Source organism: Moschus berezovskii, chromosome 12 (assembly GCF_049115385.1).
Source record: "Moschus berezovskii isolate FMDL1 chromosome 12, NW_MosBer_1.0, whole genome shotgun sequence".
Taxonomy (NCBI): Eukaryota; Metazoa; Chordata; class Mammalia; order Artiodactyla; family Moschidae; genus Moschus; species Moschus berezovskii.
In genome coordinates, this window is record NC_142471.1 from 3,750,436 (window position 1) to 3,770,525 (window position 20,090).

The 20,090-nt window shown below is 47.4% G+C and overlaps 1 protein-coding gene and 1 pseudogene across 1 annotated transcript; one reads left to right on the forward strand and one right to left on the reverse strand.

Annotated features, from left to right (window-relative positions):
* Window positions 1-123: 123 nt before the first annotated feature.
* On the reverse strand, window positions 124-19,817 carry FAM89A (family with sequence similarity 89 member A). Its single transcript, XM_055425821.2, has 2 exons — window positions 19,480-19,817; window positions 124-1,209 (listed from the first exon to the last, which is right to left on the reverse strand). Exons 1-2 carry the CDS (start codon window positions 19,750-19,752, stop codon window positions 946-948), a joined length of 537 nt encoding a protein of 178 aa, XP_055281796.1. The 5' UTR covers window positions 19,753-19,817; the 3' UTR covers window positions 124-945.
* On the forward strand, window positions 10,601-10,900 carry LOC148775917 (short coiled-coil protein-like; annotated as a pseudogene).
* Window positions 19,818-20,090: the final 273 nt, after the last annotated feature.

Sequence of the window (20,090 nt, forward strand, 5' to 3'; positions counted from 1 at the left end):
AAATTCTTAATGGCAAGTGAACAAACTGCAGTTTTCTTTCAGTCATTGATCGGACTCAATGCGATCGAGTTATGAATGTTGAAGAGTCGTAACTCAGAACAAAATAATACACAACCACTGATAGTTTAGCCTTTTATCTTTACTTTTAACCTACAAAGTGTAAAGTGTTCATAAAAGATTTTAATAAATATAGTAAGGCCTCAGGTGATCACCGTTTTGGGTGGAAGAGTTTGCTTTCTAACATACTACAGCTGACACCCACAATCTTTAAAACCGAAAACGTTCACCACCTTACGGGGACTGATACAACACATCGCTTGCCCCAGTTTTGTTTCCGAACTCGAGGTATCTCTGCACTGTCTTCCACCCATCTCTGATGCACAGAGAATGACACAGAATATTTGGACAGGTTCAGAGAATGCAAGTCTCTTGATTGGTGTGGCCTGAAAGGTTTACTTTCTCAGTACAGTTTTCTTACCGAGTCCCCTGGACAATTAGTAATGCAGCTTACAAATAAATAAAGCTCAACCAAGTGGCTTCGAAGCTCATGAAACAGCAAGAAAGGCAGCAGAAGGTCCTGAGGAAGGGCAGCAGTGAAATGTGAGCTCCCACACACTGCAAACCCAAGGCAAACCCCACCAGTAGAAAAGTAACTAGCTACATACAAGTTGTTTCATCTTGCCCAGAATACAGGAGGTCTTCTCCACAGATCCTCTCGTTACTGTCTCAGTATAAACCCTTGGCCACATGGTCTCAGGACCAGGGTGTGAGGACACAGCTGAGCACCTCCAGATCACTCAGCAGAAAGTGGCCCTCCAAACAGACCACAGCCCCCACGTCCAGGCACACCTCCCCGCCTGCAAATTAAGCTGGCAGCGCTGGTCCCACAGGCCGGAGGACCGCCCACAGAGAAGCCCATTGACAGTGGCCTGCCTCCTGCATCCTTTAGATGGACTCCAGGATCCAGTCGCCGCCAGGGAGTGGGGAGACGGGCAGCGTCAGGTCCCTCGGGGGGCCTCGCTCCCTCCCATCCTGGAGGGATTTCTGCTCCTGGAAATATTCGTCCTCCTCATCGAAGAAGCCGTTCTCCAGAGCGTAAGTGCTGTCTGGGCTGGCCGCTGCCTGGCAGGCTCCCTTGTATTCCTGGATGGACTCATAGAGGCTGTACAACTGGCAGAGCAAGGACATGTCCAGCTGTCGGAGGCCAACCTTGAGGGAAGGGGCGGAGAGGTAAAAGCGAGAAGTCAGCAACGGAGTGGAATCTTAGCGGTGCTCTCAGTCAGCAATCTGCCCGTGCCAGCATGTTCTTTCCACATGGCCAGCAACTCAGAGCATCACCTGAATGCTTTGGCTTTTCAGTTTTGAGAAAACCTTAATTATGCAATGCCCACATCTCAGATGTTACCCAACATGTCACGGAACGACCACACCTGTGGGGCAGCGGGCCCGGCCTGCAGAGCATCACCTGGCGATCCAGCCCGCCCTGCAGGGCAACAGCCTTGCTCATTTTGAAAGCCCCAGCCAGGTTCACTTCACCAAGATGCAAGGGTGTCATCTCTTCCTGCTACGATCAGATTCAGAGAAGACCCCCACATGCTCTCTCCTTCCTGGGGCAACAGTCTCTGTGCCAGGACCAGCAGCTCAGCAGTTAGTGTCATACGCTGCCCCCTGGAGCACCACCCTCCAATCAGCGGGGTCTCCAGACTCACAAGGAGTCAGACTCCCTCTCCTTTGGACAAGAGGACATCTCCTAAGATGGCTGTGGGGTCACTCCCCAGAGAACAACCGAATAAGCCTTAGTAAGACCTGGGCCTCTACAGATTCCCCTGGGAACTATTTTCCCAAGTGATAACAGAACAAAGAACATTTCAAAGTCACACATTTATCTTCACGCTCCTCCCTACCCCAGGGGCCCACCCCAGGGAAAAGAGGTCAGGACAGGAAAATGCATCGTTTTTATCAGTCCCAGAGACAGAAGGGTTAATTCATCTAGAAACGCAGCCCAGACCAGCGCTTTTACTCTCCAGTGCGCGAGAACCACTCTTGTGAAGCCTGCAGATTCTGACTCTGGCCCAAGTCTAGGGCCACTGGGAACAGGGAGGCTGAGCAAGCTGCTGAGCAGTCGACCTCAGGGACTCTCAAGATGGGAAACTCTAAACAGATGAAAGGAGACCTGCCGTGGGCCCTTCTGCTTCTGAGCTCTGGAGCAAGCTACTTATCTCTATGCCTTGGTTGATGACGAAATGAAATAATTTCCCTTAATCTATTGGGAGGATTAAATGAAATATCAACTATTTTAATAAACAGCAATCAAATGTCTCCCAGGTACCAAGCACTACGCTAAAGCACTCAAGATGCACGGAAAAGAATACACACAAACACAGAGAATATATGTTTTTTTTTCAGTCTAACTTTATTGAGGTTTTCAATGGCTAAGTTGAAGATCTCTCTTGGTAAATGTCACAGTGCACTTGAAAATATGTGGGTTATTTTCAAATATCTTTTGATACTGATGCCTAACATAATTCCACACTGATATAATAGACTCTCTGTGATTCCAAAACCTTTACTGTGAAATCTTTGCACCTTGTTTTATGTCCCTGGATATGTTTCAGTGTCTCCCAGTTTACATTGTATGGGAAATTGAATAGAATTTGTATCCTACTGTTGTGTGAAAATTGTATAAATCTTAATCATGTTGAATTGCTTCACAGTGCTTTTTCTGGTCCACTATATCCCTGTACTTCTCTGTATATTTATTCCATTAATTTTTGAGAGTTTGATATTAAAACTCCAACTAAAAAGCTTAATTTATCTACTTAAAAAAATAATTGTAATATATATCAGTGTGTGATGAAAGTGAAAGAGGAGAGTGAAAAAGTTGGCTTGAAGCTCAACATTCAGAAAACTAAGATCATGGCATCCGGTCCCGTCACTTCATGGGAAATAGATGGGGAAACAGTGGCAAACTTTATATTTTCTGGGCTCCAAAATCACTGCAGATGGTGACTGCAGTCATGAAATTAAGACACTTACTCCTTGGAAGGAAACTTCTGACCAAGCTAGACAGCGTATTAAAAAGCAGAGACATTACTTTGTCACCAAAGGTCCACCTGGTCAAGGCTATGGTTCTTCCAGTGGTCACCTATGGATGTGAGAGTTGGACTATAAAGAAAGCTGAGCACAGAAGAACTGATGCTTTTGAACTGTGGTGCTGGAGAAGACTCTTGAGAGTCCCTTGGACTGCAAGGAGATCCAACCAGTCCATCCTAAAGGAGATCAGTCCTGGGTGTTCATTGGAAGGACTGATGTTGAAGCTGAAACTCCAATACTTTGGCCACTTGATGCAAAGAACTGACTCATTTGAAAAGACCCTGATGCTGGGAAAGACTGAGGGCAGGAGGAGAAGGGGATGACAGAAGATGAGATTGTTGATGGCATCACTGACTCAATAGACATGGGTTTGGGTGAACTCCGGGAGTTGGTGATGGACAGGGAGGCCTGGGTGCTGCGGTTCATGGGGTCACAAAGAGACACGACTGAGCGACTGGACTGAACTGAGAGTGGAACTATATGTAACCTTGTTCTGTATTTTCCAAGTCTCCTACCAATGTGTTATCATACTTTAATAATTTAAAAAATAAAAATTAAAATATATTTAAAAATTATGAAAAATAAATTAAATATTAATATTAATAAATATATTTTTAAAAGGAACCACAGAGCGTGTCAAAGGATTTAGTCTTTATAATTACCCAGCAATGATATTTTCTACACAAGAGAAGCTATCTGGTGACAAGACTGAATTCCAGGTCACTCTTCACACCGTCAACCACTCTTGTTGACCAGCGACCTCTCTGGTACAGCTGAACAGAGCATGGAAACGGAGCTGCTCGCACTGACCTGGCGTGTTAGCCAAGACGCTCAAAGGAAGACCCAGATAGAGAGGCAGGCCCTGTTGTTTCTGGCGTGATTCACATCGTTCCAGGATTCCTTCTATGATAGAACTTCTAAAGAAGCAGTTCCCAGGAAGAGACTTTCAGCATACTCCATAACAAGGTATCCTACTCTCAAAAGTTAATTGGCTATTTTGTTGTTGTTGTTAAGTTGCTAAGCCTTGTCCAACTCTTTGTGACCCCATGAACAGCAGCCCGCCAGGCTCCTCTGTCCATGGGATTCTCCAGGCAAGAAGACTAGAGTGGGTTGCCATGCCCTCCTCCAGGGGATCTTCCAGACCCAGGGAGCAAACCCGAATCTCTCATGTCTCCTGCAATGGCAGGCTGGTTCTTTACCTCTAGGGAACCCAAAACTGTAAAGGAAAAAGTAGTAGAGCGATGTGCCATTGGCCCAGGTCTGCCACTCTCCTGGGCCCCTCGAGGTGGGCATGGGTGACTGCAGAAGCCCTGACTTCCCTCAATGCTGCGCCACCCCGAGTGTGGCTCCAGGTTTTTGCCCTTAGGTGCTGCGGTGTCTGAGGCATTCCCAGGCCTATGTGGGAGACGCACAGGCTAGGAGTTGGATCATAACCTGGACCTCTCTGCACTGTGGCGGCTGGTGACTCACAAAGCTGCCTTGTCATCAGGCGGAATGCTGGCCTAGAAACCAAGTCTGACCCACCTAGGAATACAGCAGAGCCCTATACACGCCTGTTACACAAGCCAACAGATGCCGAGGGCTTGGACTAATTTAACAGGGATTTAAACACAGCACATGTGCACGCCCAGAGCCCGGCTTCTCAGGCCCTCCTTCTTCAGGCATGAGATTCAACTTCCTCTGGTTCACCAGCAACCCTCCAGATTAGAAAGGAGGACAGGAGCTGAGTACATACAGGAGCAATCTAGCTTCCCACCCAGGACACCTCTTCCCCTGCTGAGGTAGTTCAAACATTTTCACCTGAATTTCCTAGAGGTAAATTGAAAATCACTAGGCGGCATCCCATAATGTGACCTGGAACAATTCTCCCTGTGCCTCCTCCACCGGTCAGTGAGGTCCCTTCATCCTGACTGCCCCCTGGCTGCTCCCCTGGCTCTATTTTGTTTTTTTTTTTAATAGCATCATATTCATTTTATTCTCCACGTTTTTTCCTTACCTTTTTTTATTTTTTTAAATTGGAAGATAATTGCTTCCCACTGCATCCTGCGCTTCCCTGGTGGCCCAGCGGTTAAGAATCCGCCTGCCAATGCAGGAGAGACGGCTCGGTCCCTGATCCAGGAAGATCCCGCACCCATGGAGCAACTAAGCCCACACACCACAACTATTGAGCTTGTGCTGTGGAGCCTGCAAGCCCCGCCTGCTGAAGCCCTAGCGCCCTGGAGCCCACGCTCCACAATAAGAGCAGCCACCGCAACAAGAAGCCCGCACACCGCAACCAGAGAGTCTGCGTGCAGCAATGAAGACGCAGCGCAGCAACAAATGAAATAAACGTGTCTGCTTTTAAAAGTGCAGCACCAGCTCCGCCGCCTCTCTGCCAGCTCGGACGGGCTCAGTCATCAGTGCCCCTCACCTTCCCTCGCCAGCTCTGCCCATCTCAGGGTGCTGATCACTCTCTGCCTTTGCTGTGGGTGCAAACGGTCCTCCTTCTCTGACCTGAGGACATGCTCAGAAAGCATGGACCCATCTCCCCCTTGGGTCCCTCAGCACCCATTGCAGACCCTTGTGGAGGAAACTCAGACACCAGTGACTGAGGGAAAGCTGTAGAGACCCCGATGCCCTCCCAGAGAACGTCTCGGGGTGAAGCGGCCTGGCAGTGGGTCGTGTTGGGATCCACAGGCCCCTGGCTCCACCCCAAGGTGCCGCTGAGGAAAGTCACAGGCCACATGGTTCTCGCCACATCATCAGAAAAGCACTCACCTCTTGCCTGATAGGAAAAGACACAAACAAAGATTCCTTCCTGAGTGCTCACTGCAGAGCCAGCAGCTGGGAGGCAGGGACAGGGAGCAGGCTCTCAACAGGAGGGCATGAGGCTCGGGGGTGTGGGGAGCAGAGAGAAGGCCCGGCTGAGAGAACTAAACTGCAGTTACGTTTTAGGACATGATTAAATCACCCACGAACAAGAACTTCTCATCTTTCCAGAAAAAAAGTGGGGAGAGGCAGGGGCACACGCCCTCAGCAAGCCCACCAACCCTCACCTCTGTCCTCATCCCGCTGCAGAAGCCCGTCACCTTAGTGATGTGTTCCCTAAAGGACAGGCGCTGAGTCACAGCTGGATTCAGAAAATACAGGTCTTTCCTGAAAACCCAGTTGAAAAACTCAGACAGCCTCATTTTAGAAAAGTACAGACTTCTTCTGTTCTGTCGCTCAGTCGTGTCCGACTCTTTGCGACCCCGTGGACTGTAGCCTACCAGGCTTCTCCGTCCATGGGATTCTCCAGGCAAGAATACTGGAGTGGGTTACCGTTTCCTTCTCCAGGGGATCTTCCCGACCCAGGGATCGAACCCGGGTCTCCCGCATTGGAGGCAGATGCTTTAACCTCTGAGCCACCAGGGAAGCCAGACTTCTTAGACCCCGTAATTTGTAGCCCCTTATCGTAGACCTCTGAGACAATCAAGAACAAGCCACTCATCTCCACACTTTAAGCTGCTGGCCTGACTCCTTCCTCTCTCTGTTCAGGCTTCCTGCTTCCTTCCTGATCATGTCCCACAAACAGAGCTCCCTGCAGCCCGCTTGCTGTACCCACAGGTGGCTCACTCAACCCCAGCATCTCCAACAATAGGGCCAAACAATCCTGAACCACCCTCAAAGCAGTTTCAAAACTCACAATGGGCTGATCACATGTATACACCTCAGACAGGATGGTGGTTCCCAGCTGGGTTTCGGGTCACCAAGTCTCTGAATATCCCTGGAGGGTGATGTTAGGGAGGAAGTTCTTCCTGACTTTTAGATAACAGAAATGTTACCATTAGGATACAAGGCTTTGAAAGAGAATTGTAGTGGGAAATTAATGTTGATTGAAAACAAAGCATCATGAAAAATTTTAGCAAGTTTTTAGGAGTAAAAAATATACTTAAGAAAAATACTGTGTTTTATTTAAGAAACTAAAAGCCACCAGGGAAGCCCCAAAACAAAAGTTGAGGGTAATTCTAGTGTTTGTATGAAGCTCTTCTATGTCTCTCCTTTTTTTCAAGAGACATAAAAGCAACTTTTTCTGAAATATAGCAATGAGTAGAAAACAAGACAAACATACGAGGAAATGGTCTTATTTGTGCCCAGGTCCATACAGGAAACTGGGCCCGGGGTGGGGGAGGGGAGTAACTCTGGTGCCAGCACAGTTTAGTCCCAGTGGGCACACTGGGGTCATTCTGCAATGAGCTTCTCCCCTGCCAGTCCACTATTTCCTACTACTGGGATTCCTCAACCATAAGATGAAAAATAGCCCACCTCACATGCTACAAGGGATGTATAGGTCTGAAGTTAAACTATGGAATCAGGAACAGGGGGCCCCAAAATATGGAGACAGATGCAGAAAAAGTCTGGTGGGTGAACGTTTAGTTTGAAACATAACGGATGATAGAAACTTGACTGAAAAAATTATGTTATAGTCATACAATAAAAGGTTTTCTGTAGTGGCTCAGTGGTAAAGAATCTGCCTGCAATGCAGGAGACCCAGGTTTGATCCCTGGATTGGGAAGATCCCCTGGAGAAGCAAATGGCAACCCACTCCAGTACTCTTGCCTGGAGCATCCCATGGACAGAGGAGCCTGGTAGGCAACAGTCCATGGGGGTCGCAAGAGTCAGACATGACTTAGCAACTGAACACACACACACATACAATAAAAACCAGGCAGTTACTTAAAAGAGCAGCTCTCTAAGTACAAGAATAGGACACTGACCAACGCACACCATTAGGCACAAAAGTTCATGGTACAGAACAGTATGCTGAGTACGACCTCACTTTATACATTATGCATACAAGCACGCAAGCTTTCGACTAGAAGAGAGAATGTCCATGAGCAGAATTTACTTCTGCAAAGTGGGCCTGGATATTTACAGCCTTCTGTAATGCTAAAAAATTTTTTTCCAACAAGCATGTTACTCTTAATTTTAAAAACTAGTTATAATAAAGTATATAACTTATGTGCATTGCTAGTAGGGCTGCACGCTTGTAAAACCTCTCAGCAGGACTCACTGGCAATGTCTATCAAAAGCCTTAAAATATCATATAACTTTTAACCAGCTAACCAGTTCGTTGCTAGTGACTTTGGAGTAAAAAATCTCAGCTGTACACAAATAGGTAATCCTCATCCTTGCTCTGTGAGGTAGGTGTGGATTCTGTTATCATGAGGAAACTGAGGCCTGAAAGATGCAGGCCCTTCACTGAGAGCAGGGGGCAGCAGCCAGGTGGTAGGGTGCCAGCACGCATGCCCGACCATCAGCCTCCACTGCCCGCACAGACAACGCTGGGAGAGGGCGCCATGTCAGCTGGGGGCAGCAAGCTGCTGAGATCACAGGCGACTCTTATGGTCGGCTTTTCTGAATTTTCTCTGGTGGCTCAGATGATGAAGGACCTGCCTGCAATGCAGGAGACCCGGGTTCGATCCCTGGGTTGGGAAGATCCCCTGGAGAAGGGAATGGCAGCCCACTCCTGTACTCTTGCCTGGGAAAATTCCATGAACTGCCGAGCCTGGTGGGCTACAGTCCATGGGGTCATGAGGGTTAGACATGACTGAGTGACTAACACTTTGACTTTCACCTTTCTGAGTTTTCCAGATTTTCTACTATGAATATGAATTAACTCATAATGAGAGAACTTTTAAAAACATAATAAATGGCTTGTAAATTTATTTTAGACAATACTATTAGTAAATGCCCCAAATTTAATGAGTGTCTAGTATGCATCTGCAGGACTGGAATGTAATAAAGATCGCAGTGACTTAATGGATCATAACCTGATTTCTGAATAAAGGATGTGTTGACAGAAGAACACTGACCTGCATACTGTTTAAAAAAAGAAGACCAAAGAGAAAAGCTTCATCAGTGTTGATCTAACAGAGAAAGAGCTCTGAACTCAGCTGCCTGAGCTGGCCAGAGATACTCCTGCAGGACCCCAAACTCCCAAGTGAACTGTGACTCTGGGCTCCCTAAACTGGCTTCCATCAGTCACACGGCTCCTCCCCAGGGGGTGCGCGTCCGTCAGCCTCATCTCCTGTTAAGGCTGCAGCCCCACCGAGCTGAGGGCTGCCTCAGAAGAGCCCCGGTGATTCAGAGCAAGCAGACCAGGGGCCACACTGAAGGAGCCCACGCGGCTGGACGGAGCCCATTCTGCAGCTCAGCAGGGCCAGTGAAGACATCCTCATCCATCTCTTACCCACACTAACGGTTGTACCAATGAAGCCCATTTCCTCTCATTCTGTCCTACGCAGAGAAGGAAAAGAAAAAAACCAACTGACCACTGTCTTTAAGACATGTCTTTGCATATTCCTTTACTTTCTTTCCCAATTACAAAAATAAAATATGCTAACGTATTAAAAATTCAATGGCTCATAATTATACAGTCTTCACTAATTTCATGTCCTAATGCAGCAATCTTAAAGTGTTTTGGTCTTGGGACCCCTTTAGACTCTTAAAATTACTGAAGGTCCCAAAGAGCTCCTGTCTATGTAAATTATACCTATTAATAGTTACCTTATTAGAAATGAAAATTGAGAAGCTATCATATAAAGCCATTCAAAAACACTACACCCACTGTTAACATACATCACATTTTTATAAATGAGATTGTGTAAGAAACGTTTTTAATGTCTGGCTTATCTTCTTCTGTACTTGATCTTTCATAACATGCTTTTTTGGTTGAAATAGACCTGGCCTCACATAGATATGTACTTGGGAAAAAGGAGTATTTAAACCACCTTTCAAGTTAACAGTGAATATTCTTGTTTGGCACTATCCTTAACCTGGCACCAGTGTGGAATTTAAATCTATGCCAATGAGCTTTTACACTGTTTCATTAAAATCCACCAGTCTTGCATTTTGAATGGATCTTTTAACCATGCACCAAGCATTAGTTATATGAAAAAAATGTGGAAAATTGATTCACTGAATGTAGATCCTCCAAATATTGATATATTTCCTTAGGTGCTATTTTGGAAAATCACAGTTGCCCATATGACCACCACCTAATTATGGACACCCCCACAAAAGCATCTGGGAACCCATAGGTGTCCTCAGACCATAATTTAAGAACTACTGTTCTAAACATATCCACTTTTAGCTGCTTAGCATACCTCCCTTAAGACACACTGCACATATAAATGTATGTATGTACTGTTTTGTAACTTACTTTCCCAAACCTTGAACACCTATGTTCATTTACATAGTTACCACATTCTTTTCAACAACTGTATAATATTCTATCACTGGTATATATTATTACCATAGAATACTACTAAATATTACTGCAAAAGATATTCCTGTTTAAGTACTGTTATTCCCTTGGGTGACTATTTCTGTAAGAAAATTTTTAAAAATTATGAAAATGAAATTGCAGGGGAGAAGGCAGACAAGGGAAATGGGATGCTTTCCTTCCAATCCCTCAATTCTGGGATCACAAACAGTGGACCATTCATCAAGGATGTGTCAAAGGCCTGAAAGTTCATTACTTAAGATGATGGATGCAGACACGAATGCAACTGATTCTAAAAATCAAGTGGGACTAGAGGAAAAACCATGACTTAACTAAGGACTCACGGTAATGCAACACCCATCTGAAGGTTAGTTTGCATTTCATCATTTTCTTGAATGATAACTAATTGAAACTGCCTCTCTGCTAGAGTAGATTCAGCAAAGGAAGAAAATCTGAAGCTAAAAATCAGGAAACCAAGTTCCTGGACAATAAACAGAAAATTTCATGTCAGTGTCTAGTGTTTTTTAGACAGCTGACATAAAAAGCAAGAGAAAGGGTTGATGTCCACACAACGTTAAAGGCCAGTGGCCATCCCCAGTCTCCTTTGACCAAGGCCAACCAAGAATCCTGCATTGAGAGCTAACACTCTTATTCCAGTTGGCACTGCATGGGCTTGTCTGGAGATTGGACCTCCATAAGCCCATTTAAAGACGCAAACCCCCTCTCTGAGACCCTGTTGTCTCGTGTAGGGTAAAGACTGAATTCTGTGGGGATCTGGTCTATTCAAGTTCATGCCCGTCTCCTAGTTCCTAGTTCACCACACAAGCCTGTCAGGCATTTAGGTATTGTCTCAACTAAACTTAAAAGACCCTTACTCCTAGGAAGAAAAGCTATGACAAACCTAGACAGCGTATTAAAAAGCAGAGACATCCCTTTGCCAACAAACAAAGGTCCACACAGTCAAAGCTATGGTTTTTCTAGTAGTCATGTACGGATATGAGAGTTATACCATAAAGAAGGCTGAATGCCGAAGAATTGATGCTTTCAAACTGTGGTGCTGGAAAAGACTATTCAGAGTCCCTTGAACCGCAAGGAGATCAAACCAGTCAATCCCAAAGGAAATCTACTCTGAATTTTCATTGGAAGGACTGATGCTGAAGTTGAAGCTCCAATACTTTGGCCACCTGATGGGAAAAGCCAAGTCACTGGAAAAGACCCTGGTGCTGGGAAAGACTGACAGCAAGAGAAGGGGGCAACAGAAGATGGGATGGTAGGATGGCAGCACCGACTAGATGGACCTGAGTTTGCGCAAACTCCAGGAGATAGTGAAGGCTAAGGAAGCCTGGCAAGCTGCAGTCCATGGGGTTGCAAAAAGCTGGATACAACTTAGCGACTGAACAACTAAAATGTGGGAAGGTTAAGCGCTGCTGCTCTCAGGAATCAAACCTTTTTCCTCAGATTCAATTTTTCACCCAAACCACTGCAGTTCAGGAACTCAAGAGTTCTGTGTGGACAACTTCCCACTCACAGGTGGGTAACCAAAGCAATTATTGGATAGTTTGACAAAAATAAAAGAAAAAATGAGGCAAAGAGTTTTCAAAGTTACTATTTAGAAAGGTGCTGCTGCTGGTTTGAGAAGTGGAACTCAAGACTCCGCAGAGACCTGCCATCTCCTGTCCTCACGTCTGAGGCTCTCTTTCCGTCTCTAAACGTTCCTGTGACGCTTCTGAGGACCTAAGCTTGATGGGTAAACTTACAGGGCTGCTGGGCAGTGGTCTCTGAAGGACCCTGCAAGGAAAGATGTGTGCCAGGATCCCTGTAGACCCAGAGAGTCATGTGTGTGCTTCAACCACATGCAAGGATTTGAAACACCAACAAAGATCCTCTGAGCTGAGCTAGCCTGTCAGCACACCAGATAAAAACCTTTCAAACTGTGGGGCCCTTGAGGCCAAAGTATTTTTTATCCAGAAAGAGGTCTGCAGGGAATAAACTTGGTACAGCCACTATGCAGAACAGTACGGAGGTTCCTTAAAAAGCTGAATATAGAACTACCATAGCACCCTGCAGTCCCACTCCTGCGCATATATCCAGAGACAAACATGATCCGAAAGGGTACATGCACTCCAGCGTTCATTGCAGTACTGTTTACAATAGTCAAGACATGGAAGCACCCTAGATGTCCATCAACAGAGGAATGGATAAAGAAAATGTGGAACAAACACAATGGAATATTACTCAGCCATTAAAAAGAACAAAATAATGCCATTTTCCGCAACATGGACAGATCTAGGGATTGTCATACTGAGTGAGGGAAGGCAGACAGAGGAGAACTATCATATGCCATCCCTTATAAGAAAGTGGAAGTGTTGGTCACTCAGTCACATCTGACTCTTTGTGACCCTATGGACTGTAGCCCTCCAGGCTCCTCTGTCCATGAGACTTCCCAGGCAACAATACTGGAGTGGACTGCCACACCTTCTCCCAGGGTATCTTCCCAACCCAGGATCGAACCCAGGTCTCCTGCATTGCAGGCAGATTGTTTACTGTCTGAGCCACCAGGGAAACCCAACATCCCTTATATGTGAAATATAAAATGATACAAATGAACTTATTTACAAAACAGAAAAAGAAAACTCGAAGCCTTAAAGAACAAACTTATGGCTGTGGGGTGGGGGTGCGGGGAGAATGAGGGGAAGGGACAGTGAGGGAGTTTGGAATGGACATGTACACACTGCTATATTTAGAATGGATAACCTACAAGGACCTACTGTATGGCAGATGGAACTCTGTCAACGTTATTTGGGAGCCTGGATGAGAGGGGAATTTGGGGTAGATGGCTACATGTGTATGTATGGCTGAGTCCCTTCACTGTTCAGTTGAAACTATCACGACATTGTTTTGTTAATCGGCTATACCCCAATATAAAATAAAAAGTTAAAAAAGGAAAAATGTTAAAAAAAAAAAATACTAGATATCTTATATTTTGGCTGTCCACAGCAGCCCCCTGCTCCATTTCTGAAAACTCTTCTTTCCTTTAGGGATGCCCAGCCCTGTACCCTATCCGCACAGTCATACCACCTTAGTAAATAAAACACCATCTCGGCCTCAGTCACCAACAGCTGTCCAGACCCCGCAAGCTGGGCCCACTGGTATTCTTCCACACAGTATTTCCAAAGTGGCAGTAAGAAGCATGGCTGAACCTGGGAGTGTGGACACTGTTGACAGTCACATTCCAAAATGTAGGGGGAAAAAAAGGAGGGCAAAGAATACCGGTTCCCCACCAACCCTGGTTCTAGTCTGCCTCTGTACACATCCAGCCCTACAAGGTTCTCCTTTTGCAAGAGCTGGTTCAAAGTGAGTCTCTATTACTAGTAAAGTCTTCAGACATGAAAAATGACACATGGTCTAAACTACAGCAATCGTATTCCTGTAAAGATGCCCACCTCTGCTAGATGTTATAAGCTCCTTAACACCTAGACAGTTCCGCCCTATATCCTAGTTCAGCCCTGTATCCTCCACAGCACTTTATAACCAGCAGACATGTGGCAAACATCTGTCTGATACAATCCAAATATACTCTCTGATGTTGGGAGGGGGGGGAGGAAACAATCTGAACTTCTTGTTTTAAAGGATGCTTTCAGGTCTAAAGAGCAAAAAGCATCTGTCTGACCCTCACAGCTCTCCAAATGGGCTCATTGGCGGAGGGGAAGGGAGCTCACAATGGCACAGAATTTCAGAGTAAGCCCATTACTACCACAGGAAGAGCTGAAACTCCAGTGGACATCAGGACTCTCTAAGCAGAGCAGGGCGTTACCCACACAGGCGCCCCTCAACACCAGCTCCCCGTGTTCCGCCCTGACCATCCGTCAATCAGTTATCTGCAGGCCAGGCTCTGCCAGCCACCTCCAGCTCCACATTCTGAAACGTTTAACATACTCTTCCACTGATGCGACAGCAAACTACCTTCCCCCATAAGCAGCCACTTCTTCTGACTCCCTTATTGCTGTGATAACCCCCACTTTCCCAAGGATGAATGACCAAAGTTATTACTGCAACATAATGGCACTCCATGGAGTTACACAAGACATTTTAATATACACTGACCTAGAAAATACTTGCAACATGTGTCCCCCCAAAGCAGTAAAACCCTATGATTTAACAGGGTCTTAGAGCCAGACACGTCTGGCTGACTTTGGTGAGCTACTTAAATTCTGAATCCTATTTTTAAAATGTAGACTTTCAGTATCTATCTCGTGGAGGAGTTATAAAAATCAAAGAAGATGATGTAAGGAAAACACTTACACTGTGCCTACCAGGAGATATCCCCAAACAGTAAAGTGATCAGGTGCTAGGACTGTAAGTTTTAAAATATTATTTATTTATGGCTGTGCCATGTCTTGTTTGCCTCGAGGACTTCTCTCTAGTCGTGGCGAGCAGAGGCTACTCTCTAGTGGTGGTGCTTGGGCTTCTCGCTGCAGTGGCTGCTCTAGTTGCTGGGCACGGGCTCCAGAGCGTATGGGCTTCAGGAGTTGTGGCATGTGGGCTCAGCAGTTGTAGCCCCCCGGGGTCTAGAGCACAGGCTTAATAGTCATGGCACATGGGCTTAGTTGCTCTACAGCATGTGGGCTCTTCCCAGATCAGGGATTGAACGGATGTTCCTGCACTGGCAGGCAGATGTTTTACTACTGAGCCATCAGGAGACAGAAGCAGAAGATATTAAGAACAGGTGGCAACAATATACAGAAGAATTATACAAAAAAGATCTTAATGACTCAGATAACCACAATGGTGTGATCATTCACCTAGAGCCAGACATCCTGGAATTTGAAGTCAAGTGGGCCTTAGGAAGTATCACTATGAACAAAGCTAGTGGAGGTGATGGAATTCCAGTTGTGCTACTTCAAATCCTGACAGATGATGCTGTGAAAGTGCTGCACTCAATATGCCAGCAAATTTGGAAAACTCAGCAGTGGCCACAGGACTGGAAAAGGTCCATTTTCATTCCAATCCCAAAGAAAGGCAATGCCAAAGAATGCTCAAACTACTGCACAATTACACTCATCTCACACACTAGCAAAGTCATGCTCAAAATTCTCCAAGCCTGGCTTCAACAGTATGTGAATCATGAACTTCCAAATGTTCAAGTTGGATTTAGAAAAGGCAGAGGAACCAGAGACCAAATTGCCAATATCCACTGGATCATCGAAAAAGCAAGAGAATTCCAGAAAAACATCTACTTCTGCTTTATTGACTATGCCAAAGCCTTTGACTGTGCAGATCACAATAAACTGTGGAAAATTCTGAAAGAGATAGGAATACCAGAACACCTTACCTGTCTCCTAAGAAATCTGTATGCAGGTCAAGAAGTAACAGTTAGAACTAGACATGGAACAACAGACTGGTTGCAAATCGGGAAAGGAGGACATCAAGGCTACATACTGTCGCCATGCTTATTTAACTTATATACAGAGTACATCATACGAAATACTAGGCTGGATGAAGCACAAGCTGGAATCAAGACTGCCATATCAACAACTTCAGATATGCAGATGACACCACCCTTATGGCAGAAAGGGAAGAAGAACTAAAGAGCCTCTTGATGAAAGTGAAAGATGAGCGTGAAAAAGTTGGCTTAAAACTCAACATTCAGAAAACTAAGATCATGGCATCTGGTCCCATCACTTCAAGGCAAATAGATGGGGAAACAACAGAAACAGTGACAGACTTCGTTTTTTGGGGCTCCAAAATCACTGCAGATGGTGACTGCAGCCATGAAATTACAAGACGCTTGTTCCTTGGAAGAAAAGCTATAACCAACCTAGACAGCATATTAAAAAGCAGAGACATTGCTTTGCCAACAAAGGTCTGTCTGGTCAAAGCTGTGATTTTTCCAGTAGTCATGTATGGATGTGAGTATCGGACTATACAGAAAGCTGAGTGCAGAAGAATTGATGCTTTTGAAGAAGCATGTTGGAGAAGCCTCTTGAGAGCCCCTTGGACTGCAAGGAGATCCAACCAGTTAATCCTAAAGGAAATCACTGAATATTCATTCATTGGAAGGACTGATGCTGAAACTCCAATACTTCAACTACCTGATGCGAAGAACTGACTCATTGCAAAAGACCCTGATGGCTGGGAAAGACTGAAGGCAGGAGGAGAAGGGGACGACAGAGGATGAGATGGTTGGATGGCACCACCAACTTGATAGACATGAGTTTGAGTAAGCTCCAGGAGTTGGTGATGGACAGGGAAGCGTGGCATGGGGCAGGCAGTCCATGGGGTCCCAAAGAGTTGGACTCAATTGAACGACTTAACTGAACTGAACTAAGCCATCAGGGAAGCTCGACTGTAACTATTAATTGTTTTGCTTAGGGACACTTTGCATTAAAAAACTTAAGTTATTGCTGGGGGCTTCCCGGGTGGCTCAGTGGTAAAGAATCTGCCTGCCAATGCAGGAGACACGGGTTCGATCTCTGGTCCAGGAAGATCCCACATGCCACAGAGCAACGAAGTCCGTGCATCACAACTACTGAGCCTGTGCTCTAGAGCCCAGGAGCTGCAACTGCTGAGACCACAGCCGCAACTACTGACGCCTGAGCAGCCTAGAGCCTGTGCTCTACAAGAGAGGCCTCCACAATAAGGAGCCCTCTCACTGCAACTAGAGAGTAGTCTGTGCTCACAACTAGAGAAAAGCTGGCACGGCCAAAAATTTTAAAAATGTCATCTCTGGCTCCTTATCATCACCATCCTGACTCTGCTATTTACCCAACAAGTCCTGTGGATTCTATTTCAATGAAGCGTCCCCCATGTGGTTCTCATTTCATATTCCGGGGTGCCCAGGCTGCTGCAGGCTCTCATCTCTCCAAGCACATCTCCAGTACTTCCCAAGCTCAGCCAGCTGGCCCTTCTAAGCACCCTGCTTTCACATTAACTCTTCAAAGCCAGTTCTCCTGCTTTACCTGTTCCTCTGCTACTCCTGAGGCTTTCCTCAGCCCACTTGGCCGCAGCCCATCCTCTCAGTTGGAATGTCCACGCCTGCCCTACTCAAACAGGAGCGCACGTGGGTCTGGATTTTCTATCAACCATTCTCTTCTCAAAATGCAGTCCCATTCTGAGGGCTTCCACAATACTGCTGCTCTGTGCTTGTATATGACTCTTTAAAAAGGAACTAACTACATTCTACCAGGACTTCTTGTTAGTTCCCTGGGCATAGATTTGACCTAAGGCCTTCAAATTAAACAGATCAACACAGACTACTGGGCAAATAATTCAAGCACAAACTCTCAACTCTAATCTTGCAAGCCCCCACCCCCACCCCTGTGGGAGCCTCAGTTTGAAATGACCACTCAGAACCCACTGCCCTAGGTTAGTAAATCTCAAAAAGCAAAAAAAACCCCAGAGTACTCCTAAGACCTTGTGACATTCCTTGAAAGGGACTCGTCAAGGCCTGTAGCCATGTTTTGTCTTTATCTCAGCTAAATATCAGACAGACCCAAGACAGCTGTTTACTTTTCTTGTGTTTCCAATAGGCTGAGAGAGAGCTCTGGTCCAGGGAATAATTAGAAGGCTGCGACTGTACTTTAGTTGCACCAGGAGGGACCTGGAAAAACACTTTTGGGAACAGCATGGTCACTCCCAACTTGGGAGTGTGCAAGACTCCAGAGCATGTTTATAAAGCAGAGAGAGCTTCACAACGGGAGTGGCCTGAGGTTTTCCTGTCTCTGGTCCCGTAAATTAACCAGGCTGAGTCTTCCTATTTCACCCTCTTTATTTATGCTGCATCCAAGTTCAGACTCTAAACATACCGGGTGTAGGCTTATCTAATGAAAACACAGCTTACCAGCTGTGCAATGCTGGTGTTGATTAATGCTGATTAATAAATTAAAACAGTTGGCTTGAAATTTAAGTCATTCTCTAAGAAGCTTAGAAAATCTCAGGGAGAACTGAAAATCACTTCAATGGCAGCCACAGAGTGGGAAGACAACACTGAATTGCTTAAAAGGTGTTAACGCTGTTTCTAGATTTAATTCTCAGTTTTCGGGACAGATATTTTCCCGAAAGAAATGCATAAATTGAATTTTTCTAAATAATATCTTAATACACTAACAGCATATTTAAAGGATTCCTATAATAAATTTAGGTGCCAATTTATTTGGGGGGACCAAAAAAAGTTTTCATATATTAGATTTCCTTAATAAAGTATTTACTTGTGCCAGAAGAGGGGGGAATCTGCATTAGGCAAGAGGAAAGGGCAAATTCTAAACAGAGAGAGTGGCCAATCAGAGGCCTCCAGAAGCGTTAGACGGAAGTTTTTCTGTTGTCTTCTGAGCTGGCCTAAGCCTGGAGAAAGCTGGAGACCCTTGAGCTGCTTTTGGCTTCACCCTAACTCAGTAGTCCTAGCCCACGAACACCTAAAATACTCCCCAACGACCGACAAAAACTAAGCCCCATTGTGTGCAGCCCAGGCACAACCTTAAGAACCCACATGGACTTCACCCACACGGCGAGGACGCCACCGCCCCAGTCCTCTCCAGCGGGCTTGGGGAACCGGCCACCACGCGGAGACTGTCAGGGTGAGCGGCCACTTTCCCGGCATCGCCGAGCAGGAGCCGCTCCGCTGTAATCCGATTCTGCACGCGCCCTGGGCGGGAGGGAGGGGGCGAGGGCTGTTCCAATCCGCAGTCTACACTCGCGAGGACAAAAAGCTGTCCTCTTCAGGGCAGGAAAACACAACTGCACACAGCTCTTAACCCCAAGGGCGCAGTGAAGGCCGCCCCCCGACCCCGGGAGACCTGCTACCCCCTGGGGAGGGGTGACCAGCCGCCCCCGGCCCGAGGCCAAGCGCCAGCCCCACGCCGCGCCTCCTGGGTCTCTGAGCCCGCTGGGGCCGGACGAGGAGCGCCGGGTCTCCAAAAGCTGCCTTTTGAAAGGGGTACCTCCCTGGGCGAGGGTCCAGTAGTAGGCACAGAGAGGACAAGCAAAACGGGGTAGTTGGGAGGGCAGTGTCCCTCTTTCGGCGTCGGCGCCTGGGGCCAAAGAGCCTGAGACGCGCGGGTGGCGCGGGGACTTCCGGCGAACTTTCCCAGAAGGGCGAGCCCGGCTGGGAAGGACCCCCGCTCCGGCCCGTGGACCTCCCTTACCATCTCCTTGCGCAACAGGGCCAGAGCGGCGTCCAGGTTGGGGGGCTTGGCGGGCAGCGCCGCCGCCCGAGCCCCGCCGCCTCCCGCGCTCCCCCGGCTCAGCTCGTCCTGGATGCGCGACTTCTGCGCGTACAACCTCTCCAGGTGCCGCCAACCCCCCGACGCGCCGCCGCCCGACGCCGAGTGCAGCAGCCCGCTCAGGCTCTTGGGCAGCGGAGGCAGCCCGTCCACCCGCAGCCCGCGCACGGAGCCAGCCGCACCGGCTCCGCTCATCCCGTCCTGCCCGACCGCTCGCTCTCGGGTCCGCAGCAGCCGCCGCCGCCGCCTGGGGCCCTTGCTCCCCAGCCCGCCCCCTTCCCGGAGGCGCTCCGCCCACTTCCCCTCCCCACCTCGCGGGGCCCGCCCCCTCAGCGCGGCCCCGCCCAGCGCCCTGCCCCTCTCCGCTCCCCTCCCTGCGGCCCCGCCCCAGCGCCCTCCCTCCGCTCCCCGTCCCTGCGGCCCCGCCCCGCGCCCCGCCCCTCTCCGCTCCCCTCCCTGCGGCCCCGCCCCGCGCCCGCGCCCTCCTGGCGCCCCGCCTCCCCGGCTTTCCTGCGGCCCCGCCCACCTGCCCT

Coding starts and splice junctions, on each gene's coding strand:
- FAM89A (XM_055425821.2), bottom strand. CDS start 19,752: ATGAGCGGAGCCGGTGCGGCTGGCTCCGTGCGCGGGCTGCGGGTGGAC. Junction 1,210..19,479: donor CCCTGTTGCGCAAGGAGATG/GTAAGGGAGGTC, acceptor CCTTCCCTCAAG/GTTGGCCTCCGACAGCTGGA.